Genomic DNA, 11,676 nt, shown 5'->3' with positions numbered 1-11,676 from the left:
GTAAAATACATGACGGTGTAAGCCACAACCATACACAAAAAAATAACTTTTCAGCAGAGAGACCCTCAAGGGCAGAGGAAGGAGTGTGTGCTCTTTGTGTGAGCAAGGGAGAAAGTGGAGGCACATGCAGCCAGAGGGATGAAGCAGAGCAGATGGTAGCGGGGCTTGTGGGCCATCTCAGGCTGCTGGCCTGTATTGAGAGAATGGGAAGCCATGGAGGGTTATGACAGGGGAGTGACATGACCTTAAATGTTCCAGAATGAATACTCTAGTTGCTGTGTGGAGATCAGACTATAATCGAAGAAGGGGAAGGCAGAAAGGCCAGTTGGGAGGCAAAATGTACTAATCCAGTTTGCTTGGACCTGGAGGTGGTGGTGAGAAGTGATCAGTTTGTGAATATATTCTGGAAGCAGAGATAACAGGATTTGCTAATGGAGTGTGCATGGGATTTAAAAGAAAGAGGGGAGTTGAGAGACACTCTGCCCAGGTTTTGCCAAGCAATTGGAAGAATACTGCTGTTTATTGAGATGGGAAAGATGGCAAGAAGTGCAGGTAAGGCAGAGAAGAGGGGTTCTGTTTTAGACAGGCTGGAGGTGCTCAGCCATCCAAATGGAGATTCTGAGAGGAAAGCTGGACACCCTTGTCTTGAGTTGAAGGAAGCGGTCTGATAGATTTGGCTGTGTCACCACCAAAATCTCATCTTGAATTGTAGTTCCCACAATTCCCACTTGTCATGGGAAGGACCCAGTAGGAGGCAGACAAATCACGGGGGTGGGTCTTTCCCATGTTGTTCTTGTGATAGTGAACACGGCTCACAAGAGCTGATGGTTTTCTAAAGGGAGTTCCCCTGCATGAGCTCTCTCTTGCTTGCCACCATGTAAGATGTCCCCTGCTTTTCTGCCATGATTGTGAGGCCTCCCCAGCCATGTGGAACTGTGAGTCAATTAAACCTCTTTCCTTTATACATTCCCCAGTCTCAGGCATGTCTTTATCAGCAGTGTGGGAACAGACAAATACATGGTCCAAGCTAGCGCTATTGATTTGAAAATCATCAAGGTATAGATGGTATCAAAGCCTTGAGGCAGAGATCCTAGCTGCATTGCTTACCATTGCATCCCTAGCACTTGGCATAGTTTCCATCACACAGTAGCCATTAAGTATCTACTCAGTGAATAAATAGAATGCATATGGGCTACAGTAGGAGAGAGAAAGAAAATCTTTAATAGACCAAGTTCTATGCGAGCACAAAATTAAAGTCTTTTATTTGAAGATCTTAGCCTGTTTTCCAAATTCAATGTAGTCAATTAGACACTGATTCTGTCTGGTGAAATAAGCATTTTTGTATTTTGGGGGACTGCTGCTGCTTCCGACTCCAAATTAAGGATTTTTTTTTTTTTCTAAAAAAGATGGCTCATGCAAAAATCATTCTTTGGTGTAAATATCTAGTCTTCAAGCAATTCTTGTAATGCAATCAGAAAGAAAAAAATCCATGGTTTGGGAGGGAAAATTTTTGTGTTCTAAATTCTGTATAACTGAGTTCATTTGCTTAACTGCAAAGCAGGAACTGTTAGTGGCTGTCTCTACTGAGTTCAGAGATAGTGTGAGACTATGGGGGAATAGAGGCTTTTTAAGTGCTCTTTAACACGACAACACAAGAAGCTATTTAAATGCTCTTTAAGGTATTTACATAAATATTACTATTATAATTGTGCTTTTATTTTGTGTTATCATGATTACAATTTAAGTGTCTGCTGCTACTGCCTCTTGATCTTTGCTAGCTATGGAGCATGGACTGGACTTTCAGAGCAGCAGCCCTAAAGGAACCTAAACATTAAGCAGAGCTGCCCTCAATCGTTTAACCTGTGTGACTCTGCCTATGACAGCCCCACCCACCCATCTTCACTGGATCCAAATCAGGAGCAAGGCCGTTGGGGTACCTGGTGGGGGTGATGCTGTCAGGGGAGGAGCCCAAAAGGGCAAGCTCAAATTTGAATGTGAAGGGCCAATGCACTGTCAGACTGAGGCAGAGAACCATCATTAATTGAAGCAAGATTTTTCTGGCCTGAGACTTTCAGGGAGCCAAGAAAGACACTCTGGACACGGCTATGGACAGGTAAAGAGGCAGTCTCCTCATGGGTGATTGCACTGGCCTTCCTCTCAGAGCAAATCTGAGTAATGAGACTGGTAGCTATCCCTTTCTCTCATATAACTGTCTGACTGATAAGATCAGCTTGATCAATATGCATATATATATTTTTGATCTGTCTCCTTTTGTTCTATTCAGATCTTATATGCTGTCAGCCAATTCTTTCTGTTTCAGACTTCTCTCGATTTCTCTCTTTTTCATGTGGCAGAAGAAGTAGTGTGTACAATGTACTGATTCGTCCTGAGATTTGTACCATGGTTGAAACTAATTTATGGTAATAATATGAACATAGCAAATCTTTAGAGACTCAAATCATGAAAAGGTAATAGCAGTACTGTACTAAAAATGGTAGTGTCAATTTTCATAATAATTTTGTACATATTCAACAATAAAACAACTTGAAGACACACTTTCCTAGGGAGATGTTACTGAAATAATTTAGCTATAGTAAGACAATTTGTAATTTTAGAAATGCCAAACATATTAAATTAATTGCTTGAAAGTCACTTTGATTATGTCCATTACAAGGAGAAAAATTCATTCAAGCAAGTTATTTAATGTTAAAGGACTAATTGTTAGGCAGTTAATGGCACTTTTACTATTAACTAATCTTTCCATTTGCTCAGACATAGCTTAACTTACCTCTCAGGTGTGAATTTGGTTAAGGTCCTCACAATGTTTTTATTTGCAGTTTTTGATCAGTTAATATCATAGAACTTACTCTATTCCTACCTTTATGATTACTATGAATGTATGAGAATAATGCCTAATCCTTATACTTTACCTCAATTTAATTCCTTTATAAAGAACATGCATTACATAATTAAGATTTTTTAAAAATATATTTTTTTGTAGAGACGGGGTCTTAGACCAGCCCAGGCTGGTCTCTAAGTCCTGGCCTCAAGCAATCCTCCTGCCTGGGCCTCCTAAAGTGTTGGAATTACAGACATGAGCCATCACATTCAATATACAGAATAAAGATTTTTAATGGAGGACTTAATATCCTTCAGAAAATTTTCTTGAGGGCAAACAATATCAAATGTCTCCTCAGTTTACACTGAGATTTTGAAAACAAGTCTGAGGTATAGGTCCTTGTGAAGGGTCCATTGGAAATACTTGTTCGAAGTAAAATGCAAAGCAAAGGTAAACTCAGCAGTTGAAATTCAGAGAAAGACAGAAAAGGAGACAAGATGAAATTCAATAGGACGAAAGAGCGATTAATATCATCATTAAAGAGGAGAGTATCTGTGGCGCTCATCGGTGATGGCAAAATGACTTGGTCAGGCTTATTTTTAACCCGCTTGTTTCTGGTTTGCACGGCTGGGGATGCAGCTAGGGTTCTGCTTCAGGGAGCACAGCTGTCCAGGCAGCTGTCAGCCTGCAGGCTTGAAACACTCCTTCGGCAAAGTGCTTCCTACCCCGGAGAGAAATGACCAGAACAGGGAGCTGGAAACAGGCCCCTAACCAGAGAAGGGAAGTAATGGATCAACAAAGTTAACTAGCAGGTTAGGATCATGCAATTCATTTCGCTCTGACTGGTAACATGTGACAGAAACAGTGCAGGCCTATGGCATTTTCATGTAGAGTAGGACCCAAAAATCCACCCGAAGTCCTTTATCTGTGCCACATCCTTCTTATCTAGACTTCCAGGACACTTTTTCTTCCTTATGATAAGGCTCTCTCTCTATCTCTCTACACACACACACATCCCACCAACCAAGGTTCATGTAAAAAGAGGTGGTTTCCTTTGCCTTTCTCATCTATACAGCTCAGGAGGGTCAGTTAAATAGAAAAGAGATTTATTGGTAAGAGATGATGCTTAATTAACCCTGGGCCTCAAAGGGAGAATTGCTTTTCTTTTTCTTCTGTACTTATTAAGCACCTATTATGTGTTGAGCTTATATATATATAAAAGGTTATTATATGCTAATATAGTAATAGTAATGGTGGTTGGTACTATGGTAATTACCATAATAATTATTATCCTTTTAAAATAAAGCTAATTATTATTGTATCTTTTTTAGTATTCATTTTATGTTTCTTATGCTTTTTATTTTTTTAAAGACAATCTCACCCTATTACCCAGGCTGGAGTGCAGTGGTGCAATCATAGCTTATCTGCAGTCTTGAACTCCTGGGCTCAAGCAATCCTCCTGCCTTGGCCTCCCAAAGTGTTGGGATACAGTCATGAGCCACTGCATCTGGCCTAGTATCCATTTAGATCAAAATATGCATTTTTAATTTTAAAATAATTTGGCTAATTTTTACCTTACATAATGTGTATACTGGTAATAAAGCCAGTTTGCTGCCTAAGGTTTAAAGTGCTTTCCAATAAGCTTCATGTATGTGGGGGGAGACATTTAAATTGAAACAGATGGCCGGGTGTAGTGGCTCACCCCTATAATCCCAGCACTTTGGGAGGCTGAGGTGGGTGGATCGCTTGAGCCCAGGCAGCCTGAGCAACATGGCAAAACCTTGTTTCTATAAAAAAATACAAAAATTAGCTGGACATGGTGGCATGTGCGTGTGGTCCCAGCTACTAGGGGGCCGAGGCAGGAGAATCTGGAACCCAGGAGGTCAAGGCTGCACTGAGCAATGCTTGCGCCACTACACTCCAGCCTGGGTGACAGGACTAGAACTTGCCTCAAAAAAATAATAAGAAAAATGAAAAATAAATGGAAACAACTACAAAGAACTGTTGTCCTAGATGATCTCCTTAGTTAGGCTGATGTTTTGGTATTTAACTTTTAACGTCAGGGTCTATCACTGGCACTACATTACTAAAATATCAATTCTCAATGTATATCCACACAAAGACTGGTACATGAATGTTCATAGTACCTTTATTCACAAAACCCTGAAGTAGAGACTATCCAAATATCCACCACCAAGCGAACAAATAAACAACATGTGCTATATCCATGCAATAGAATACCACCCTGCAGGACAAAGGAAGAAGGTACTTTGGGATGAATCCCAAAGTCATGACGCTAAATGAAAGAAGTCAGACACGAAGGAGGAGATAATGTATGCTATATGAAATTCTAGAAAATGAAAGTAACTTATAGTTACAGAAAGCAAATCAGGGCAGGCATAGTGGCTCACACTTATAATCCCAGCACTTTGAGAGTCCAAATGGGAGGATTGCTAGAACTCAGGAGTTTAAGAGCAGCCTGGGCAACACAGTGAAACTCCATTCTCCATAAAAAGAGGAAAAAAAGAAAGCAAATCAGTGGTTGCCCTGTGGGGAGGGGAAGGTTTGCAAAGGGGGAGGAAGAAGCTCTGGTGGGGTGAGGGTGGTGATTCAGCTTCTGTATCCTGACTGTGGTAGCAGTTTGGGGTGTTTACACCCAAAAATATTCGTAGAATTATGCATCTTAAATGGTTGAAGTTTACTGTATGTAAATTATACCTCAATGTAAGAAAAAATAATGAGTAAGAAAAGTTTCAATTCTCTTGCCAGCAAACGTTATTCAAATTCCTGAGCCCTTTACTTCGCAAATTCTCTGCATTTCTGCCCCGTACCATTAGGTGACAGCACTAGCTCCACAAATTGGATAAATGCATTTCTGGAAAAGACTAGGGACAAAATCCAGGCACCACTGTGCTTTCATATCAACCATGCTGTACAGCTTGTGTTGCTGTTTGCAGCTGCAATGGGGACTCTTGATTTCTTTAAAGAAACTTGGGTTACCAGAGTATTTCCACAAATGCTATTCAAGTTAGTGCTTATGATATGCAAGACACTGTGCTAGGAGCCAGAAACCAAAGAGGAGGAGAAATCAGTCATTATGTGGGAATAGCATAGCAAGATATTTGGATTATTTTGCCTAGTTAAAAAAGCAGCAGAGTACAAAATCACACATGCAATCAGTATAATCCAAATTATGTAAATATGTGCCTGTAGAAAGACTAGAGGAATAAACACAAGAATCTTCACAGTCATTGTCATTAGACACTATGTCTAATTATCATTATTAGACACTGATATTTGAGATTTTAAAAATCTTTAATATTTTAAAATTTAGAGTTCTTCTATTTTTCCATAGTATTCAAGTTTGACAATGATCAAATATTACTCTTTCTTTCTTTTTTTTTTCTTGAGGTGGAGTTTTGGTCTTGTTGCCCACGCTGGAGTGGAATGGCGTGACCGTAGCTAACTGCAACCTCCGCCTCCTGGGTTCAAGCAATTCTGCCGCCTCAGCCTCCTGGGTAGCTGGGATTACAGGCGCTTACCACCACACTTGGCTAATGCTTGTATTTTTAGTAGAAATGGGGTTTCACCATGTTGGCCAGGCTGGTCTCAAACTCCTGACTTCAGGTGATCCACCTGCCTCGGCCTCCCAAAGTGCTGGGATTACAGGTGTGAGCCACCATGCCCAGCCAAGTGTTGCTCTTATACATTAAAAAACAGGTGTGAGCCACGGTGCCCAGCCAGGTATTACTCTTATACATTAAAAAATAGGCCGGTGGAGTGACTTATGCCTGTAATCCCAGCACTTTGGGAGGCCAAAGTGAGCAGATCACCTGAAGTCAGGAGTTCGAGGCCAGTCTGGCCAAGATGGTGAAACACCGTCTCTACCAAAAATACAAACATTACCTGGGCACAGGGGTGGGTGCCTGTAATCCCAGCTACACAGGAGGTTGAGGTGGGAGGAGCTGCTGACCCTGGGAGATTTGCCTGAGCCTGGGAGGTTGAGGCTACAATAAGCCAACATCATGCCAGTGTACTTCAGCCTGGGCAACAAAGTGAGACCTTATCTCAAAAAAAAAAAAAAAAAAAAAATTAAAAAAAGAAATTTAGATTGAGGTCCAACTGTAAAAAGTGGCCTAAACACCACATTAAAGAGTTTGGAGTTTATTCTGCGGGCAGAAGAGAACCATCGGGATTCTTCAGCATGGAAATGGCATGGTGCACCTGGGTTTTTGTGAGATCATGGTGGTGACACTGTGAGAATGTTATTTTGGAGGAACTGGAGGCAGAGAGACCAGTTAAAAGGCCAGCACAACAGATAAGGAGGAAGAAAATGGGGGCTTGGACCGAAGCAGAGAACCGCAGACAGAGAAGGTACCAATTCAAGATATATTGGGGGGTTTGAATCAGCACATTTAGATGATGAATTAAATATGAGGACCGAGGAAGAAGAAATGAGTCAAGGATGCTAACCTGCTTACCTGAGGTGGCAAAGGAGAGGCAGTTTAGGACAGGGGGCAGTTGAGGAATATCGTTTTGATCATTTTGAGTTTGAGGTACAAGTTGGACACTTAGGTAAAGACTGGAGGGGAAATCTGAAAATATAATTATAGGACTGAGGAACAAGTTTTTTATTTTTTGTTTTGTTTTCTTGTTGAAGAACAAATTTAATTGTAATTCCAAGTCATCAGCATCTAGGAGACAGTGGCAGGAGGTGACCGTCTTGTGGGTAAGGGTTTGGGGTCCTTGATGAGTATCTCTCAATTGGCCTTAAATATAAGCAGGAAAAGGAGTTTATGATGGATTCTAGGCTCAACAGGGCTCAGTAGGGCTCAGGCATCCAGCAGAGGAAGCCAGAGCATCTTCTTTGGTTTAGCCCAAGTAACGACTTCTTTAAAAAGCTGAAGGAAAATCTAGAGTGATCAGATAATAAACTGTACTCTTGCATTTTCTCTCCCTCCTCTCACCCACAGCCTCTTGATGAACCGGAGGAAGTTTCTTTACCACTTCAAAAATGTCCGCTGGGCTAAGGGTCGGCATGAGACCTACCTGTGCTATGTAGTGAAGAGGCGGGACAGTGCTACTTCCTTTTCACTGGACTTTGGTCATCTTCGCAATAAGGTATCAATTAAAGTCGGCTTTGCAAGCAGTCTAATGGTCAACTGTAAGTGCTTTTAGAGCCACCTGCTGATGGTATTACTTCCATCCTTTTTTGGCACTCGTGTCTCTATTACATTCCTCAAATCCTTTTTTTCTTTCTTTTTCCATGTCCATGCACCCATATTAGACGTGGCCCAAAATATGTGATTTAATTCCTCCCCAGTAATGCTGGGCACCCTAATGCCACACTTTCCTTCAATGCCAAGAACAACTGCTCCCAAAATTTTTACCCGCTTTCCTCAGCCTCTGAATTGCCTTTGAGATTAATTAAGCTAAAATCATTTTTATTTGGGAGAATATTATCAGCTTGTTCAAGCAAAAATTTTAAATGTGAAAAACAAATTGTGTCTTAAGCATTTTTGAAGATTAAGGAAGAAGAATTTGGGAAAAAATTAACAGTGGCTCAATTCTGTTTTCCAAATGATTTCTTTTCCCTCCTGTTCACATGGATCATAGACCAGTGAATACATTCAACATGGTGATCCCCAGAAAACTCAGAGAAGCCTCAGCTGATTGATGAATTAAACTGATCTTTCAGCTACCCGAGAGAATTACATTTCCAAGAGACTTCTTCACCAAAATCCAGACGGGTTTACATAAACTTCTGCCCGTGGGTATCTCCTTTATCCTAACATGCTGTGACCTCTGGACTTGGCGGAATCTCAGGGAAGCATCCATGGGGTGGAAGGTCATCATATGGTTCATTGTTTGATGGTTATATTACCATGCAATTTTCTTTGCCTACATTTGTATTAGGTACATGCCAGTCTCCTTCCTATCTGGTGACATGACACATTCTATTTCAGAAGGCTTTGGTTTTACCAAGCACTTTCATTTACCTTTCGTGGCAGTGCCTAGTACTTCTCTTACAACACCCATCTGTCTGCTTTACCAAAATCTATTTCCGCTTTTCAGATCCTCATAAACTGTTCTACCTCTACCTAGTGGACCAGGTATATTTCCACAATGTTACATCAACAGGCACTTGCAGCCATTTTCCTTCTCAAAAGGTGCAAAAAGCAACTTCATAAACACAAATTAAATCTTCGGTGAGGCAGTGTGACACTGCTTCCTCCAAACTCAGCGCACTTCATCTTCCTCATTCCGCAAAAACCCATAGCCTTCCTTCACTCCGCAGGACTAGTGCAGCCAAGGGTTCAGCTCTACCTACTGGTGTGCTCTTCCGAGCAAGTTGCTTAGCCTCTCTGTAACACAAGGACGGTAGCTCCTAGCATCCCCAAAGATCATTGTAGGAGACAATGACTAAGGCTACCAGAGCCGCAAGAAAAGTCAGTGAATGTTAGCGGGGTCTTCTCTGTCTCCCCAGTCCGGCTGCCACGTGGAATTGCTCTTCCTCCGCTACATCTCGGACTGGGACCTAGACCCTGGCAGGTGCTACCGCGTCACCTGGTTCACCTCCTGGAGCCCCTGCTACGACTGTGCCCGACATGTGGCCGACTTTCTGCGAGGGAACCCCAACCTCAGTCTGAGGATCTTCACCGCGCGCCTCTACTTCTGCGAGGACCGCAAGGCTGAGCCTGAGGGGCTGAGAAGGTTGCACCGCGCCGGGGTGCAAATAGCCATCATGACCTTCAAAGGTGCGAAAGGGCCTTCCGCGCAGGCGCAGTGCAGCAGCCCTCATTCGGGATTGCGATGCAGAACGAATGAGTCAGTGGGGAAGCACCAGGGGAAGAAGTGGGCGGGGATTCTGGTTCACCTTTGGAGCCGAAATTAAAGGTTACAAGTAGAGAAAAGAGTAAATGGCTCAGAGCCAAGGCCCTGAGGAAATAAGAAAATGGGGCCAGGTTGCTTTCTTTTCCCTCGATTTGGAACCTGAACTGTCTTCTACCACCACATCCCCGCCTTTTTTTCTTTCTTTCTTTCTTTTTTCTTTTAAAGATTATTTTTACTGCTGGAATACTTTTGTAGAAAATCGTGAAAGAACTTTCAAAGCCTGGGAAGGGTTGCATGAAAATTCAGTTCGTCTCTCCAGACAGCTTCGGCGCATCCTTTTGGTAAGGGGCTTCCTTGCTTTTTAAATTTCCTTTCTTTCTCTGTAGTCTTTTTTGGAGCTTCGTATATTTCTTATATTTTCTTATTGTTTAATCACTCTCAGTTTTCATCTGATGAAAACTTTATTGCTTCTCCACATCAGCTTTTTCTTCTGCTCTTTCACCATTCAGAGCCCTCTGCTAAGGTTCCTTTTCCTTCCCTTTTCTTTCTTTTGTTGTTTCACATTTTTAAATTTCCGTCTATCCCCAGGGTTGTGTTTCCTTCCTGGTCAGAATTCTTTTCTCCTTTTTTTAACGAAAAACAAAAACACAAAACAAAACAAAAAATCCCCCAAAACTCTTTCCCAATTTACTTTCTTCCAAAATGTTAGAAAGCCATCCATTCAGTTTAGAAGCCTCTCCCGCCCCACTAACCTCCAACTGAGTTTTGAAGCCATTCACTCAATTTGCCCCTCTCTTTCTCTACAGCCCCTGTATGAGGTTGATGACTTACGAGACGCATTTCGTACCTTGGGACTTTGATAGCAACTTCCAGGAATGTCACACACGATGAAATATTTCTGCTGAAGACAGTGGATAAAAAACAATCCTTCAAGTCTTCTCTGTTTTTCTTCTTCAACTCTCATTTTCTTAGAGTTTAGAGAAAAAATATTTATATACGACTCTTTAAAAAGATCTATGTCTTGAAAATAGAGAAGGAACACAGGCCTGACCAGGGACATGCTGCAATTGGTGCAGTTTTGAATGCAACATTGTCCCCTACTGGGAATAACAGAATGGCAGGACCTGGGAGCATCCTAAAGTGTCAACGCTTTTCTGTGACTTTTAGGTGGGATGAGAGCAGAAGGTAGATCCTAGAAAGCATGGTGAGAGGATCAAAAGTTTTTATATCAACATCCTTTATTATTTGACTCATTTGAGTTAACAATGGTGTTAGTGATAGATTTTTCTATTCTTTTCCCTTGATGTTTACTTTCAAGTAACACAAACTCCTCCATCAGGCCATGATCTATAGAACCTCCTAATGAGAGTATCTGGGTGATTGTGATCCCAAACCATCTCTCCAAAGCATTAATATCCAATCATGTGCTGTATGTTTTAATCAGCAGAAGCATGTTTTTATGTTTGTATAAAAGAAGATTGTTATGGGTGGGGATGGAGGTATAGACCATGCATGGTCACCTTCAAGCTATTTTAATAAAGGATCTTAAAATAGGCAGGAGAACTGTGAACAAGACACCCTAATAATGGGTTGATGGCTGATGTAGCAAATCTTCTGGAAACACAAACTCTTTTAAGGAAGTCCCTAATTTAGAAATACCCACAAACTTCATATATCATTATTAGCAAACAATTGGAAGGAAGTCCCTTGAATGTTGAGAAGAGGAAAATCTATTGGCTCTCCTGGGTCTCTTAATCTCAGAAATGCCAATCAGGTCAAGGTCTGCTACTTTTTGTATGTGTGTGATGCTTCTCCCAAAGGTATATTAACTATATAAGAGAGTTGTGACAAAACAGAATGATAAAGCTGCCAACGATAAAACACACGCTTGTAGTTCTAGCTGCTTGGGAGATTGAGGAGGGAGGATGACTTGAAGACAGGTGTTCAAGGCCAGCCTGGGCAACATAGCAAGACCCTGTCTCTTCAAAAAAGAAAAAATAAAA

At 41.5% G+C, this 11,676-nt stretch overlaps 1 protein-coding gene across 2 annotated transcripts; it reads left to right on the top strand.

Annotated features, from left to right (window-relative positions):
* The first annotated feature begins 1,982 nt into the window (after positions 1-1,982).
* AICDA (activation induced cytidine deaminase) lies at positions 1,983-11,676 on the top strand. Of its 2 annotated transcripts, XM_050749581.1 has the most exons (5): positions 1,983-2,113; positions 7,813-7,960; positions 9,327-9,597; positions 9,899-10,014; positions 10,480-11,676. In XM_050749581.1, the coding sequence occupies exons 1-5, from the start codon at positions 2,106-2,108 to the stop codon at positions 10,531-10,533; spliced, it is 597 nt and encodes a 198-aa protein (XP_050605538.1). In that variant the 5' UTR covers positions 1,983-2,105; the 3' UTR covers positions 10,534-11,676. The 2 variants fall into 2 exon arrangements, with proteins under 2 accessions (XP_050605538.1, XP_050605537.1); XM_050749580.1 differs by lacking the exon at positions 9,899-10,014.

Source organism: Macaca thibetana, chromosome 11, assembly GCF_024542745.1.
Source record: "Macaca thibetana thibetana isolate TM-01 chromosome 11, ASM2454274v1, whole genome shotgun sequence".
Classification (NCBI taxonomy): Eukaryota; Metazoa; Chordata; class Mammalia; order Primates; family Cercopithecidae; genus Macaca; species Macaca thibetana.
Note: the sequence above shows the minus strand (reverse complement) of the source record. Positions and strands in the feature narration are given on the sequence as shown.